This window comes from Protobothrops mucrosquamatus, unplaced genomic scaffold (genome assembly GCF_001527695.2).
Source record: "Protobothrops mucrosquamatus isolate PMUCROS unplaced genomic scaffold, P.Mucros_1.0 scaffold3, whole genome shotgun sequence".
NCBI lineage: Eukaryota > Metazoa > Chordata > Lepidosauria > Squamata > Viperidae > Protobothrops > Protobothrops mucrosquamatus.
Window position 1 is genome coordinate 1,911,590 of NW_015386390.1, and position 18,017 is coordinate 1,929,606.

The 18,017-nt window shown below is 42.6% G+C and overlaps 1 protein-coding gene across 1 annotated transcript in view; it reads left to right on the forward strand.

Moving 5' to 3' along the window:
• The first annotated feature begins 9,711 nt into the window (after nucleotides 1-9,711).
• Nucleotides 9,712-18,017, forward strand: part of COPS4 (COP9 signalosome subunit 4) — a 21,527-nt gene continuing 13,221 nt past the window's right edge. Inside the window, exons 1-4 of the mRNA XM_015832372.1 lie at nucleotides 9,712-9,815; nucleotides 13,861-13,940; nucleotides 15,519-15,670; nucleotides 16,677-16,780. Of these exons, the coding sequence (XP_015687858.1) occupies nucleotides 9,742-9,815; nucleotides 13,861-13,940; nucleotides 15,519-15,670; nucleotides 16,677-16,780 (410 nt within the window). The 5' untranslated portion in view covers nucleotides 9,712-9,741. The remainder of the gene's footprint in view (nucleotides 9,816-13,860; nucleotides 13,941-15,518; nucleotides 15,671-16,676; nucleotides 16,781-18,017) is intronic.

The following is an 18,017-nucleotide window of genomic DNA, read 5'->3' on the forward strand; positions in this document are numbered from 1 at the left end:
ATAATCTATCTGAGGAAAGGGGTTCAAGGGCTACATGCGGACAGACAGATAGCATATTTACATATTAAATAAATTATTGCGTAATTTGTTAACCATAGAAGAAAAATGTGGCAGCTTGTTTTGTTCATAATGCCTTGGTTTTCATAATTTCGAAAGCTGATGTACATTTTAACTGGATATACCACTCAGAAGCTTACTGTATTATTTAAAAAAAAATCTATAAAAATTATTCCTCTTCTGAAAGACCCTCCTGTTTTTTCAAAACCTGACTTCAGAATCTGAGTTGGAAAACAAAGAAAAAATCCTAACAAGAGAACAGGTAGGCATTTTAATTGTTGGCTATGGTGGGTTCAAATGGATCTTTATTTTTAAAGAGTGCTTATTTTAAGCACTGATTTTCGTAGAGAGTGTATATTATCATGTACTAGAATACCCACTAGGAAGTTTTGACTTAGAGGAAACACAACAATCTTGTATAATTGAGATGTGTGGGTATCTGTGTTGTACATATGAAAATAGTCGGTTGTATGTCTACCCAATTTAACATCCATCAAACAAGGATGTTATTTTTTTTTTCAACTAGATTTCATCAGAAAATTTATTTTATACAGAAGTCTTTCTGTACAGGCAACATTATCCTAGATATCAGAGTACATGGATGGTTGCATTTAGTTCCTCAAAGTTAATTGTTAATACCAAAGAGGCTACAACAGACTATTTATATAAAATTCTCATGCATAATTAAAGGCTTATCTACAAAGTATTCTCATACTTTGTATGAAATACTAATAGTTTGGTCACTGATTAAAAAGGTTATTTATAGAAATGTAATCATACATATGGCTGTCAATAATGCATGCTGACCTATTTCAAAAACTATACTTGAAAACATGAAAGGCAGAATCTGTTAAATCCAACTATTTTGTAGCTATATTACTAAATAACATCTGAAAGTTTTATGCCAATTAGCAAAGTATTTGAAGTACATACTATTGTGCTACTAGTCTTCTGTAGATCCCGTGTATTAAGATGTGTTGTGTTACATAGAATCATGTCTGTATTTATAGTGGTATGATTTCTAATATAAGCCCAAAATAAATCATACTATGCTTAAGTGCTATGTGCAAAAATTACTTTAGGAAAGGAACAGGAAAGAAAGATACTCCTTAGATTCCACAAACTAGTCTGATAAGATAATAGATCAGACAGACTGAATGCATTACACAAGGAAAACTCTACTTTATGGTCTGCTCCCAGAATTAACACTTTCTAGAGATAAAGCCAGCCTTGTGGCATCTAAAAGACAAATAAGTTGATAATAGCCTCCACAGATTCTGTTTTATACTTTTTGAATATTATCATACTGACATAAAACACATGCATAGATAAGGATAGAAGAAACAGCAAAGAAAGGTGAAACAGAGGGCAAAAAGCCTAATTATCTACAGATAGCAACTATTTACAAAACATCTTTTCATCAGTGACCTAATTAACATATTACATTAAGGAGCTTTAAAACCCTTTGTTTCTGTGCAATCCATGGACAGAACTAAGTCACTGCATGAATATGTAGCTCACATATTTGGCAATGAAATTGCTCTTTGTAATTTGGGGGGATTTAAGAGTAGATTCTTCAACTCAATGATAGAAAGTCCTGGAAATGTAAAACATTCCTTATTTGTTTAAGGGTGTTGACATTTTTTAGTTCAGTGTCCATTTGGTATTTAAACCAGGCAGTTAATTCTACATAGAGTGCTGACATATCAAGGGTTGCTGACATATCAAGATACAATCAAACGGTAAATTGACGATTTGTGGGCATATAAAATTATGACTTAGAGTAGTGTTGCTAGTTTAAATATAAATCTGGGTATGCTGCAAAGCTTGGTTCTTGTGTTTATATCAATGTGGCTTGTTCTACTGTTGCTGATAATTTGTTATAGGCTGGTTGGTTGACTACATACAAGTACATACTACCAGCCATAGATAACACCATTCTCTTCTTTGGTTTACTGTACAGCATCCCCAGTCACATGACCATGATTCAGAGACTTGGCAAACGGCTCACAATTACAATGGACACAGTATTCTGCAGTCACGATTGCCATTTATGAACTTCACTGATGGCTTCTGACAAGCTGGTAGGGAGTTACAAATAGTGATCACGTGACACTGCACGTAACAACTTGATTCACTTAATGACACCAACCAGAACTGCTGCAACTGCTGTCAGAAGTTGGTGTGCTTAGGTGACATCATGCTTTACAATTGCATTGTTTGCGATATTGCTTCTCCCCATCACTACCTGTAAATCTATTCTAATTGTCATACGTTTTGAGATTTCATGTTCAGGCTTATCCATGTTTATTTATTTTATTTATTTATTACATTTTTATATCACCCATTTCACCTAAGTGAATCTGGGCAGTTAACAGACAGAATATATGTTTTTTTTAAAAATAGAAACATGATATTTGGATGTATTTTACTTAAGATTAGCCCAATATTACATATACTGTATCTTACTGTTGTTAACAAGGATTACTTGGGAATCTAATCTAACTGAGATAGGGTTTGAGATTTTAAGCTTAGCAATGTATATTACAGGTAAAAAACAGATTGCATAGTTTCTGAAAATGTAAAAGTATTTTACTTAAGAATATAACATATATCAAAAACAGGCAAGTAATCTGCAGACTATATTGGTTTCCACTTTATAGCATACAATATAAAGTTTATATAATTATCTAAACATAAACAGTTCTCCTATAGTTCTGCGAAAGTGCATTTAAAAACAAAAAAGATAAGAAATACTCCATCAAATACTAAAGTACCTGGAATTCAAAACTAAGCACAGTTCTTTTCTACACTGGTTACATGCCTTATGCCAGGGGTCTTCAAACTTGGCAACTTGAAGACTTGTGGACTTCAACTTCCAGAATTCCTCAGCCAGCCCTGAGGAATTGAAGTCCACAAGTCTTCAAGTTGCCAAGTTTGAAGACCCCTGCCTTATGCTGTATATTATACTTAAATAATTTGCAATGCCTTATATATTTGTGTTTTATGTATTATTTTAGTATGAGGCCCTTTAAATACAACTGTAGAAGAGGAAAATAATAAAAGAATCCTTTGTTTACATTATCAGGTATTTTATTTCTAATATATCGCTTGAACATACAATTTCTAATTATTTTGGGGTACAAAAATCACTCCTATAACATTTAATCACATTATAAGATCTATAAAATAGAACGGCTCCAAAAGTTCAAAATAGCGGAAGAGCTACAGATTCATAGAAAAATGGTTCTACCCTGAAGTAAGCTAAACAACAAGGGTGAGATTAATTTGTTGCACCTTAAGACTGAGCTGTTAAAATAAAAATGTTTTTCTTCCAGAGGCATTCTGTGGAATAATTATCATTCCTCTACTATGGCATTTTTTGCCAGGAACAGGGGCTGCCCTAAAATCACCCTAGGCATCCACAGCCTCCTATTTAAAAAAAAGGGGAGAAACTTTTCTTTTACCAGTTCATTTATTGATGGCTACGCTGAGCTTTCTTCGCTTTTGTCAAAAGTTAATGAGGGTTTTTTTAAAAAAATAAATAAATAAATTTTAAATAGGAACAGCCCAATACAGGCGGAAGCTTTCTTTGCTGTCCCCAAAAGTGCTAATTGAAAGAGATGACTTTGAAACACACCTATGAAGGTAGCAAGAGCAGCTACGAAAATGAGTTTTTAACCACCCTTTTGGGTCCCACAAGCACTTTCAAAATACACACATTCACTACTCTGTACAGCAAAAAAAAAAAAAAAAAAAAAAAGGATGAAGAGTACTTCCCGGGTAACTGAGAGTGATCGGCAAGCCCTAGAAGCAGGGGTAGGCAACCTTGGCTCTTTTATGACTCGTGGACTTCAACTCCCAGAATTCCTGAGCCAGCCATGCTGAGGGGAAAGGGAGAGGTTTCCAAGCTGAGCCACGCTGACTCAGGAATTCTGGGAGTTGAAGTCCACGAGTCATAAAAGAGCCAAGGTTGCCTACCCCTGGCCTAGGCCTAGGCCGCTTTATGACTCGTGGACTTCAACTCCCAGAATTCCTGAGCCAGCATGGCTCAGCTTGGAAACTCTCCCTTTCCCCTCAGCATGGCTGGCTCAGGAATTCTGGGAGTTGAAGTCCACGAGTCATAAAAGAGCCAAGGTTGCCTACCCCTGGCCTAGGCACATGACTGCTTAGAGTGGAGAAGTTGGTAGCGTTCCTATCTGTGCAGAGACACATTTTTCACAGGGATGCATTGGAGGATTCCCCTCCCCCCCCCCGTTTTTTCCCCCTGCCACACACATACTTTGGAATTCAGTCTTTTGTTAACCAACTTCTCTTCCTCCGCACCAATTTTGGTCCCATTCACTTTTACTTTTGGAGAGATCTCCTGTCGATTGGATAGATAAGATATTTACACAGAGCTATGAATCTCTTTCCATATTTTTTTTTCTAGAACTCTATTGGGCTCGCTAGACAGATTTTAAAAAAAAGGACCGAATTAAATTTTTCTAGCCTCTATTGGGCTGGATAGATTAAAAAGGACTGAATTAAATTTAGATAATAATAATAATAATAAAGTTGGAAGGGACCTTGGAGGTCATCTAGTCCAACCCCCTGCTCAGGCAGGAAACCGAGAGCGATCGGCAAGCCCTAGGAGCAGGGGTAGTCAACCTTGGGCTCTTTTATGACTCGTGGACTTCAACTCCCAGAATTCCTGAGCCAGCTAAGGCTGGCTCAGGAATTCTGGGAGTTGAAGTCCACGAGTCATAAAAGAGCCAAGGTTGACTACCCCTGCGCCCTAGAGCCTGCATTCCTCCGTAAAGAAGGCCACCGCCATCACCCCCAGCCCCGGGGAGCCCCAGCCTCCCAGCCGACCCTGACCTGGACAGCTCTCCGTCGGCCCCGGGGAAGACAATTAGGCCCCGAGAGCTCCCAACCCCTTTTCCCAGCAGCCCAAGCCGGGCCGCTTCGGGGTACGTGCAAACACCTGCCTCCAAAGCAGGACCCGCTCGGATCGGCGTCAGCCTCCGCGGCCGGCGCCTCCGGAGCTCGCCAGGCTCTCTCGCTCTCACCCTCTCTCCGGCAGGCAGCCGCCAGAGTCCTCCCGGGCGGGCCGGTGCCAGCTCCCGGGGTAGGCAGGGAGGGGGGCGTCCCGCCGGGAGGGGTCTGCCCAAGCTGGGGGAGCGGCCGACGGGCGGCTGGCAGAGCCTCTTCAGGCTGCTGAGCTCCTGCCTCCGGAATGTCAAGGGCCGGGATAGGATTTCGAAAGATCCGCCATTTTCACGTCGTCATCACCCTCGCAGCCCAGCTCCGCAGCCACCCCGGCCTCCTCCTCCTCCTCCTCCTCCCTCCGGGCTCGAACCCGCCCCGCCGAGGGAAGCCCTCCCACCGGCAGGAAAGGAGGACCGGGGGAAGAGGGCCCTTGCAGCCTCCGGCCTCCCTGCCCGGAGGCAGCCCAGCAGCTGCGCCCCGAGACGAAAGCGCGGCTGGCGGGGTGGGGTGGGGGTCGAGGCGAGACCCGCTCCCGAAAGGCCGCCGGGCGGATCGGCCGCCTCGGGTCCCGCGGCACCTTAAACGGGCTGTCGCGGTTTGCACAATTGGGAAAAAAGTGGCGGATTGACGAGCCGGAGCTTTCGTCTTGAATAGACCGGGCAGTTCTTGCTCAAGGTCCAGTTGAAAATGGGACGGAGAGTAATTTTAAACTCTAGAGCAGGGCTTTTTCAACCTTTTCACCCATTGTACCACTTTTAGGATATGGCAACATCCAAGTACCACCAGGCGCCTAGCAAGGTGTCAAAAACTTGATGACCCCCCCCAAAAAGGAAAAAAATGATGAAGTACAGGTAGTCCTCGACTTACAACAGTTCACTTAGTGCAGTGGTGGCGAACCTATGGCACGGGTGCCAGAAGCGGCACTCAGAGCCTTCTCTGTGGGCACATGCACTGTCGCCCCAGTCCTTGGCCTTTAGCTGGGTTTTATAAAACCTTTTCGTTTTAGGCCTCTGCTGCCTTGTGCAAAAAAAAAAAAAAAGTTCAATCAGTCAATTTCAACTTCTCGTGGGAAAAAAAAGATCTTGCAAAGTTGGAATTGATTGATTGAACTTTTTAGTCCCACCCAGTCTGCCGTTACCACTGCAGCCACACCCACCCAATGGGCCACACCCAGCCAATGGGCCACACCCACCCAGCACCCGATGATGCATAAGTGGGTTTTGGGTTGCAGTTTGGGCACTCGGTCTCTAAAAGGTTCGCCATCACTGACTTAGTGACTGTTCGAAGTTACAATGGCACCGAAAAAAGTGCCCCTCAATCCACAGCCGAGCAAGACACCTGCCTGCCCGCCCGGCAGCGCTTTTCCTCCTGTCTGGGGTTTCCATTGTTGTGAGGCATTTCTGTTGAGGATTGGCAGTGGGGGTGGGTTAGGGGGGTGTTTGTTTTTTATTCTCCTCCCCCCCCCCGTCTGCTGGGTGGTTGCAGCAGGTTTTGGTCACTTCACATGACCCTGGGACACTGTGACCGTCATAAATATGAATCAGTTGCCAAGCATCTGAATGTAAATCACAAGACCCTGGAGATGCTGCAACATTCCAGCTGATCGGCGCTTCTTCTGGGCTCAGCAGAAGCGCCAGGATCAGTGCTGCTTTCCAGCTGGAGCCTGGCGCTGATCCTGGCGCTTCCACTGAGCCCTGATAGCCCTGCAGCTCCAACCATCTCTTGCTCAGGCTTGTGCGGTGCTGCCACCGGTTCAGCTCATTCCCCTCCCCCACTACCACTTTTCTAGGATGGTCGCGTACCACCTGCCAGGTGCCAATGTACCACAGGTGGTACCCGTACCACTGGTTGAAAAGCCCTGCTCTAGAGAGTCGGGGAGTGTGTGTGTGGGGGGGGGGGGTATCAAACAGTTGATGTTAACAGAAAACTAACCTTTAAGATGTAGTGTAGAAATGCGAGAGCAAAAATACAGTGCAGGTGTTACAGGGTTTTTTTAAAAAATCCTGTGTATTATGGTATCTCAAAAAAAATATTTACTTGGGTCACCTGCAAAAATCCTCAAGAATGAAACTCAAATCAGCAGAGCAAACTAAAGCAAAACCGAAAACAAGGAAGAATTACAGAGCTTGAGTGAACTAACACAATCCATATTTACTCAGAAGTAAAGCTGACAGCTATGAAGATGCACAAAGAATTTGAGCCTTGGATTTTTTTTTATTGACAGGCACTGCTTCAATAAGCAGTTAGCATACCTCTTAATAGTCAAATGAAAATGGCACTGCAGTAGGACAAATGTTTAACCCATGAATGTATTCAAGGTATTCTGTAAATCACAAGAGAAAAATTGTAAAGCCAATGCTCTGTCACAGATAAACACAAGCATAAATACTGGGCCCACACTGTACGCTAGCAATAAATATGTGATTCCCAGTTGTTGCCAAATTACAACAATTTAACATCTGGGCAAATTTTGGTTTCCCTTCTGTGTACTAGGTTCTCATCAGCATAAATAATCTTGCCAAACCATTGGCTGCAACAATCATATCAACAAAAACTTCATGGAAAATTCTGTATATGCTAAGCTTACTGTACATGTTTATCAGTCTTATAATTTTACAGCAGTTATAATCTGAATACCGTCGCCTGCATGCTAAAATAGGATAAAAGCCTGATTCCATTTCCTACATTGGCATTAATCCAGAGGGAACAAAATAGATCCCATCAGAAGAGAATTTATGTAGCTCTGGGTCGAACTGTGGAGTTCTTGGTGCATTCCACTCCATTGAATGGAAGTCAAATTTTACTTTTACCTTGGTGTCACTTACTTTTTCATGTCTAGTCCCTGGCATGTCAATGAAAGGACAAGCACAGTCCTTGGACTGAAAAAATTACACAGCCTTATTAAAGGATCTTAATATGCCACTATTATTTGGCTCTAAGTACTCTGTAGATTTACCTCAACTTCCCAATATCATTTTCACAGTCAACACAGTAATAAAGCAACTTATTAGACAACATTCATATTGGTTTTCAAATATATTTTACATAGTCTTCCACTCACCCACAATGAGTGGCTTTATATAAACCTATTTGGTCATTGGGTTATCTATTGTTTTCTGAGGAATGGATCATCATAGTTTCAGAAGTTACTACTAATTCTATGGCACTGAAATGTTCTTGCCAAAAGTAGGAGAAAAAGACATCTATTTATGATAAGAACAAATTGAGATTCCTTTAATAGCAAATAAAACCTCTCGTTTTCTTTTTACAAAACAGACCTGTTTTCTGAATCCTGATTAGATAATAAAAATAAGACAGCACACGAGATACAGTAAGAATGGTCTGCAAAACCAGACAAGTATAGAAAATGGTACTAAAATATGATGAGAGTGCCCAGCAGATTTGCTTATGTTCCTTTTTCTTTAGTAGCAAGTCTTTCTTTGATTTCCTTTTCTGCACCTGGAATAAGGTGGCTGACACACACACACACATACCCAAAGGATATGACAGGGTATAGATATCTATGTATGCAAACAACATTTATTTTAACCTTTCCCCCTTCCTCTTTCACAAAAAGTAAAAATGAAAAAAAAAAGCAAAGACTTTTTCCGACCAAGTTATCATTTCCAGCCATAGATTATTAGGGGGTTTATTTTGGAAGCTAAGTAAATATTCTGCCGGTTTCTCTCCCCCCCCCACAGCACTGAGAATGCCTGCTTGCTTCCCCCCAAAACAACCCCTACTAGGGTCAAGTTTCCCCCGTCCAGCCGCGATCCTGGCCAAAGGGCGACACCGAAACCCGCCCGTCCCCCGCGACCTCCCCTCCTTTCCCACCACGAAAGCGAAGGCCGCCCTTTCGCACAACCTGACGCGGAGCTGGAACCGCCTCACGTCCGGACGACGCCACGCCGAGTTCAGCACCGCGGCGGGGAAACCCACCCACCCCCCTCCGCCCCGAGCGCTGACTGCGGTTCCCACGGCGCTTCCCAACCCGGGTCTGGCAGTCCCCGCCCCGAGGAGGGAGAGGGGAGGTGGCCAAGGGCGGCCCCAGCTCGGGCGGGCAGCCTCCCTCCTCGCCAGCTTCACTTGGCAGGGCGGGCCGGTCCTGTCAAGGCGTTCAGCCGCTCCCCCCCGCCCCCCCCGTTTTCGCCGTTAGCCGTTCAAGCCCGCCCGACGCCGGCAACTCACCTGCCGCGGCCTCGCGGGGGGAGGGGGCGGCGGGTGGGGGGGGGAGGAGGCGCGGCGCTGGCTTCTCCCCCTTCGCTCCCCCCGTCTGCCCCGCCGGCGCGTGCCTGGCCGGGGCTCGCTCGCTCGCTCCCGCGCGCGGCCGGCCGGCTGGCTCGCCGCAACAGCAAGCCCAGCCCGGCGGCAGGTTCCGTGTCGGTTCAAAATCACGCGCCCAGCGCCATTCCGACGCCGCCGCATCCCATAATAGCCGACGACGGCGCCCTGACAACCGACGTCGCGCCACCCCTACGGAGCCTCATCCCCCTGCGCTCCATTCTCCCGCCTTCCCTCCTCAAAGCTCGCCCCGACTTCCGGCGTTCTGCCCGCCCACCTGTCGCTAGCCGCTTCCGGCAGGGGGGGAGAGAAACAGAGAGAAACAGAGAGATAGAGCGCAGCGCCCAGCCGCTCTAGCCGACCCGGCTCTGTGGTTGCTCAGCGGCTTCCGAGCCCGGGCGGGACGGGCGAGCCTGGCAACGGGGGAGCAAGATGGCGGCTTCCGTCAGACAGGAGCTGACCCAGCTCATGAGCTCCAGCGGCTCCCACAAGGACCTGGCGGGGAAGTGAGTGAAGCGGCCCCAACGGCCGGTTTTTTTCCCCCCTCCTGGTGACTGATAGCGGATCGGGAAGGGGTGGGAATAGATAAATAAGCCGGAGCGAGTCTCCATTCTGAGGTTCTGGAAAGGCCGGAGTGGGGTTATTAACCGAGGGAAGCCACGGATGGGCCTACAGGAGCGAGTGACTAGTTTGGGGTTCGGAGCTGGAGACCCAGGTTCAGGTCAGGTACTCTTTCTCAGCCTCTCTTCGGATTATTGATACGGGGTAACGTGCACCCAGCATAATATAATAAAAAAGAATGGTAGCGAGTCGTAGCAGATGTATTTGATTTTTTAATGTATTTATGATTGGATTTATATCTCGCCTTTAGTTTATGAAACTCGAGGTGTACATAATGCTCCCGTAACAACAACCCTGTGAGGTAGGCTAGGCTGAGAAAAGTCATCTCCCCATACTTAAGGGAGGACTGAAACCCAGGTTTCTACCTTAGCACCAACTTTTATTATACGCTTATAACTTAGTGCAGTACAAACACAGAATAAAGCAATGCAGTAATATGATATAATCAACTAAAGCATAAATATAAAACAGCTAATTAACAAAGATCCAGGACTTGTGATAATTAGATTTTGAGAGCATTGATTCAAGACTGCAAACATACCTAATACTGCTGCCTCCTATTTTCCTCACAATGACCCTGTGAGGTGGGTTAGGCTGAGTGATTGACCCATAGCTCTAGCTGGTTTTCATGCCTAAGACAGGCCTACAATTCACAAGCTTCTGATTTTTACGCCAGCACAATAACTACACCAAGCTGGCTCTCTCTTAATTTCTGTACATTCAAAGTAAACAGGTGAAAATCTGCTTTAAAGTGATTACATAGGCGCTTTTTAAAACATAAAGCACGTTCATCTGACAATTGCTGGAAACCAGGCTGTAGTTCAAGAACACAATGGGAGATCTGAGTCAAAGGTGTATTCTAGTTAATCCCCAAAAGCTAAACAGATAGAAGACTGCCATAAAATAGCCAGTGTGTAGGTTAGACTGGAAAATGTTTTTTTTTAAATCCTGGAGTACAGCAATGGCAATTATTTCATTATTGTGGCCAAGAAAACACCATGGACATTAAGTTACCAGAGTTGAGTTTGGCTCAGATAAGACTTGACTTTATTTGAAAATGGGATTCCATATTGCCTGCCACTGTACTCAGCTCCATATGTAGACAGCAGAATATTTGCCAACAGTCAGAATATTTCATCCAAGTGCTGTCAGAATTGAGATTAACAATATTGTATGCACCTCGGTATCTTCAAGGGAGGGTCAAAAAAGGAAAGAGGTACTCATGACTATTCCGTTGAAGCTCTGCTCCTTTGTATGCACCAACATATATACAAAAGGACCAGGTTTCAAAGTACAGTACTGCATCTGCTATTTGATTCAGTTTTTCCTAATCCTCTACCCCCAAATCCACTGTGGAGAAGTTAAATGCTAAAGGCTACTTTGCTAAAGAAGAAAATGTTCACAAGACGGGTGATTTCTAAGAAAATGGGAAAGAGAAAACATGAACTTGACTGAACTGGTGCAGGTTCTAGGAATTGACTGCCTACTGCTGTAATAGTTGAAGACTTCCCCCTTCCCCCCATTACAGAAGGAAAAGTATTTAAAGTATTTAGATGTTAATGTTTCTCTTTGGACTGAAAATATCTGTAGAATGGAAAACTGCTCTCAGAATAACTTTTTCTCCTGTAATCTCCAATGCGTGTCACAAGAATTTTCAGAAACTTTCAGAAGAAATTAAAGCATGTCTAAGAAGTTATGTAGGGGTAGGAATCAATTCAGTCTCTCTCTCACACACTGCTGACTTAGCATTTATTCTTTACAATGAATTACAATAAAGAACTAGTTCCGCTTTATGTCTCTATACAATGACCTATTTCTATTCTAAGTTAATACACATATTAATAGCTACTTGCAAGCTTAACATAAATAAAATATTCTATATGCATTTATCAAGCATCTCTAAAAGTTTCTTGAAATTTAAGTATCAACATTGCTCCTGCTTTCACTTCAGGTTAGAAAAGCCATCTGCTGTCTAAAGTGGAAGAAGAAAAGAACAGACAAATATGTTTTTTTCTAATCTAAACCCCTTGCCAGCATCTGTCCAATCTTTTTTTGCCTCTCTAGTGGTTGTCAGTCCAGGACTATCTTCTTATATATTTTCCTTTTCCATTAGTAACTTGGTTTCTTTTCAGTCTGCTGCAAATATCTTCTGATTCTCTATTCTTTGCTGTGGATCCTCTTTATCTAGTTACTACTGCTTAGTCACCTGTTTTTCCAATTGTCCCTGTCATTGTTAATATCACCGGTAGGCCCTAAAGCAGAGATGGGCAACTATGGCCACTTTATGACTGGGGGACATCAACATCCAGAATTCCTGATCCAGCATGACTGGCTCAGGATTTCTGGGAGTTAAAGTCCACAAGTCGTAAAGTTGCCTACCCTAAAGTTACCCTCCACTTATTTACTTTGAGTGTTATTACATTATCTTAAAAAGAAAGAAAATATACAGTACAGTACCCTATTCCAGACTGTAGATGCTCCAAGGAGTTAGGATTTTTTCTAATCATCTTTATGCCTTCAGCCATGTCCCTATCAGGCCACCAAAGAAAACAAACTTTACCCTTAATACTATTTATAATGCTGAAAAGATTAGTTTCTTGTCTCCTGGCAGCTCATCATATTGAATGAAAAGCAGCGTATTTTAAAACAGTATTTTGGCAGCTCTCTGGACATTGGATGTTGGTTTTAGTGTAAGCTCAGGAAATAATATAAAATTGAATTTAAACATCAATTCACTTTTTTGTACGATCTTGCAATATTAAAAAGTATAAATAATAATAATAAAGGTGGAAGGGACCTTGGAGGTCATCTAGTCCAACCCCCTGCTCAGGCAGAAAATCTATACCAATTCAGACAAATGGCTATCTGAATACTTCTAGCAGAGCTAACCAAAATGATACAAAAATTATTCCATATTCTCATGTAAAAGAATTTGAAAACTGGCAAACCAAATCAAGGCAGTTCTTTAGGGTTAATGAGGTCTGGCAGAACCTGTCTGACCTCTTGAACACCTCAGCTCATCATCTAAGCACGATTGGATCTGGCTACTACTGGCATGTATAGTCAAAGCTATGGTTTTCTCAGTAGTAATGTACAGCTGTGAAGAGTTGGCTCATAAGGAAGGCTGAGCGCGGAAGAATGGATGCTTTTGAATGTGTGGTGCTAGAGAAGACCCTTCAGAGTCCCTTGGACGGCAAGGAAAACAGATCAGTCAATCCTAAAGGAAATCAACTCTGACTGTCCTTTGGAAGGACAGATACTGAAGTTGAAGCTCAAATACTTTGGCCACCAAACGAGAAGAGAGGACTCATTGGAGAAGATCTGATGTTGGGAAAGATGGAAGGCAAAAGGAGAAGGGGACGGCAGAGGATGTGATGGTTAGATAGCGTTATCGATTCAATGAATTTGGCAAACTCCAGGAAACAGCGGAGGAGAGGGAGGCCTGGCGTGCAGCGGTCCATGGGGTCACAAAGAGTCATACACAACCCAGTGACTAAACAACAAGACTGGCATGAAATCCCATTGGGGAATTGTAATGTAGGAAGACAGCAGTAGCAAATCATTTCTATATTTCAGCTAAAAAAAGACACGAATGTGTTAGCAGTTGAGGGCATCTGTACTTTAGTGGAAGTTGCAGAAGTATGGCAAATATAAGATTATATCCAACAGCCTTCCTCAAAAACAAAAAATGATAGCCTCTCTATTCTGAAAACAAAACGGTCGTCCAAATTTTAGATCTGCTGCCATCATAAACAACGTTCCAGGAAATAAGGAACCGAAGTAAAGGAGAATAGGATAACTTTTATAGGTTAAGGAAAAGCATTCAAGCTTATTTGTATAGTATTATTTAAAAATGGGAAGAAATGAAATACAATATTCCTATTTAGGATGTAGAGTTAACTGCCATTTATTTTTACAATTTTCTGGCAGGTATCGACAGATACTGGAGAAAGCAATTCAGCTGTCGGGAGTGGAACAACTGGAAGCTTTAAAAGCTTTTGTAGAAGCAAGTGAGTTTATTAAACTGCAGTTGGTGTTGCATGACAATATGGTACATACTGAACTGCAGTCAGGAAAAGGATATTGAGTAGTGTCACAATTATATATTTAACCAGATGTTTATAGAGTTTTGCTTTATTAATTAATTGAATTATGCACATTTGGATATTTTAATAAAATTGAAGCGATTTATTTCTTGACTTGCATTTTTTATCATCCTATTCCAGTGGTGGCAAACCTATGGCACGGGTGCCAGAGCCGGCACTCAGAGCCCTCTCTGTGGGCACGCGCGCCGTTGCCCCAGTTGTAGGCCTTCAGCTGGGTTTTATAAAACCTTTTCGCTTTAGGCCTCCGCCGCCGTATGCCAAAAAAAAAAAAGATCCAATCAATCAGTCAATTTTTACTTCTCGCGGGGGAAAAAAAAAGATCTTGCAAAGTTGGAATTGATTGATTGAACTTTTTAGTTCCACCCAGTCTGTTGTTACCACCGCAGCCACGCCCACTCAATGGGCCACACCCACCCGGCACCCGACGATGCATAAGTGGGTTTTGGGTTGCAGTTTGGGTACTCGATCTCTAAAAGGCTCGCCATCACTTTCCTATTCGTTTGCATAGCCTTTGGAATATTACAAAACAGGCATGATAGAAGAACTGACAATTTAATGGGAACAGTTTTACTATACACAAAGTGGAGAGCTTAACTAAAATCTCTGGCTTTATATTTATAACTAAATTTTGGAGATTTCATAGTTGTTCTTAATAAACCCTGGCGTTCTTTGTTGAATATATTTATTTGTAGTAAAGCCACCTAGGAATTACTCCTGTTGAGAATGCTTGGGATCACAACTTGTGATGAGTGAAAAACTGATTTTCTGAGTTGCTATGGCATTTTTTTCTTTTTTTTTCTTGGTTTATAAAGAGTCAAATTTTAATAATCTGAATTCTTTACAAGTAACTTGACTTTCTTGTTCCTGTGCATGTAATACTTTCCGGTGGCTAAAAAATATTTTAATTGTTTTGTATGGTAAGAGTTTCTATGTAATTGGGCCATATTTTGTAACTATGAAAAGTAGTTATTTTTGTGTCCACGAGATTGGAAGTTCTTGTTCAAGGAAAGTACTTAGGAGTGGATTGTTAAAAATAAATTTTAAGAAAGCAAGGAAGGTTAAAAATACTGTAGGAAACACTGTAATGAAATTTCTGAATATTTCTCATAGTCCAAGGGAATCACTTTGCAAAATAACTTTACTAGCATAAACATTTGAACACCTGAACCTCATTATTGTTCTGAATCGCTTGTGTTGTCGCAGATTGAGCAAGTTCTTATCTGCCTGCTTCTGGATTATGTAATTTGACATTGTGGTAGCATATTAGCAAAGCAAAACTATGGAATAGAACTCTGGTGTGCTGGTGCGGAAATTTTATGTCCCATACAATCATTAGATAGTTCAGAGGCTGGAAACTTTGCCCTGGAAACTGTTGGCTTATTTAATTGTTCAGGCTTACTAAGAAAATGAGTTATGATCAGAGTACCGTTTAAAATGACAACACAAAAATGAAATTATCTCTCTTCGTGTCTTTTGTATCAGTGGTAAACGAAAATGTCAGTTTAGTCATTTCACGCCAGTTGCTGACTGATTTTTGCACGCATCTTCCAAGTCTTCCTGATAGTACAGCCAAAGAAATCTACCACTTCACATTGGAAAAGATCCAACCTCGTGTAATTTCATTTGAGGAGCAGGTAAGAAAAGACATCATGGATAACATCCCCACCCCAGATCCATACTCATTGACAATCTTCCAACAGGAGGGAGCAGTTTGTAACTTTATGGCACACCCTTAAAATGTGCTTTAGATTATTGTTGGATCATCAGCAGATTTTGAAGCAGTTGTCACAAGGGGGGTGTGTGTGCTGTGGGGAGAGAGAACTGTAGCTGGAGAGGAATTAAAAGTCCCTTTGCCCCCCCATCCCCCTCCCCTCCCCCCCAGTAGCATTTGGGTTTCTGTTATATTCAACTATTATTCAGCATATATCTTTACATTGGAAGCATTTCACTAGTCACTTGATTAACCACTTGTTTGTTTCAGCTTTGAAACTAGACTATAACCAGAGAAACCTGGTTACTTATCTCAACATGCTTTTGCTGCTATGCAGTTTTGTATTGCAATTTTTTTCTTTTAAATTGTTCATACTTTGGTTTGATGCAAGAAGAAACCTCTAAGAATGTTTTTAAAAGAATTGTAGGAAGAAAATATGTATTGAATGATTTGCTTCCCATGTAATGAGAAAATGTATGTTGTTTTCTTTCTATGTCATTATGCTTGTTATTTGGTTCTTTGATTGCAATAAATTTTCAATTATTTATTAAAAAATCCCCATAGCAAAACTCTCTTGGGATTCACCTTGTTGATGGATTTCATTTGGTAGATCAGTGACAATCACTCCTGTGTAAATAAGAGTTGTCATTTATCTGATTACCTAGATATTGTTACCAAGGCCATCCATCCTGAAATACATTGAATTCTAGTTAACAGGTTCATTTTTCAGAAATTGGGAGAAAATGCCTGTTCTGCGAATATTTCCTCAATACATTTGTCTTGTCGACGAGGATCCTGTCAAAAGTCTGTTGGATGGGGAAAAATAGAAACAGAAGCACAAAGGCCACTGGAAAATAACCATCTTTCAGATAAGATAAGTGGGTTATAGTTTATTCTATCCCTTTGCTCTCTCTTCCTTCTCCCTGTAGGTTGCTTCTATAAGACAACATCTCGCATCCATTTATGAGAAAGAAGAGGATTGGCGGAACGCCGCACAAGTGCTGGTGGGGATTCCTCTTGAAACAGGACAAAAGTAAATAGAACAGTTATCTCTTTTTCTTTAACACAAAAAATTGGTATGTTCTTTGCCCTTTTTTCAGTACTTTTCACTCTAAAGCAGGGGTGTCAAACGCAACTTCATTGAGGGCCGCATCAGCATTGCGGTTGCCCTTGGGGGGCCGGGTGGATGTGGCCAGGGTGGGTGCGGCCTACTGGGTGGGCGTGGATGGAGTGGGTGTGGCCAGCTCTACATCGTTCGCGTCAAGGGTGCCTTTGGGGGCCTGGGCAGGAGTGGGACAGATTTGAGGGTCTCTGGCAGAAGGGGGTGGGACCGGGGCAAGCGCCAAGGCATGGTCCATTTCTTCATTCCTCACAAAGAGTGACACCTCCTCAGCATGCACCCAGGGGGCGGGGCCGACGCAGCAGGGGCTGGTTCCTCGCTGTTTCCGGACGGCCTTGTAGAGCTAAGACAGAATGCGTTTCAGCATAGATGGCCACCACAAAATTGTACATTGGCTCCCGGCCGGCCAGGGCCAAGGCAGCGGGGGCCGTTCCCTCACTGTTTCCAGGATGGCTTCATGGACCACATGAAACCACTTTGCGGGCCGCATCTGGCCCCAGGGCCTTGTGTCTGCTCTAAAGTGTTTGTGTCATTATTGCTCTCTCTCACACAATATAGTATAGAAACTTAATTGTTTTCAACAATTATCTTTGAAGCAGAAACATATAACTCATTTCAGCAAGCTTCTAAAAGTCTTATCCTTGTTGGGATCCTTTGTGTTAATGTCAAATTTTTATGTTAAAATGCTTATCTCAGAAAGTGGCAGCACATGACTGATCTTTGGAAGCTGAAGTAAGTTTGGTCTAATTATTGCGGTACTTATCTGGAAGATCATCTAGGGCAGGGGTGTCCAAACTTTTTTCAAAGAGGGCCAGATTGGATGAAGTGAACGTGCTGGAGGGCCGAACATTTTTCCGAACATTCTTTGAACCATTACAATTAAATGCAAATGAATTATTTTATGCCTCTTTCCTCTCCCTCTCTTTCCTCTCTCTCTCTCTCTCTCTCTCTCTCTTTCTCTCTCTCTTTCTCTCTCTCTCTCTCTCTGTCTTTCTCTCTCTCTCTCTCTCTCTCTCTTTCTCTCTCTCTTTCTCTCTCTCTTTCTCTTTCTCTCTGTCTTTCTCTTTCTCTCTCTCTTTTCTCTCTCTCTTTCTCTCTCTCTGTCTTTCTCTTTCTCTCTCTCTCTTTCTCTCTCTCTCTTTCTCTCTCT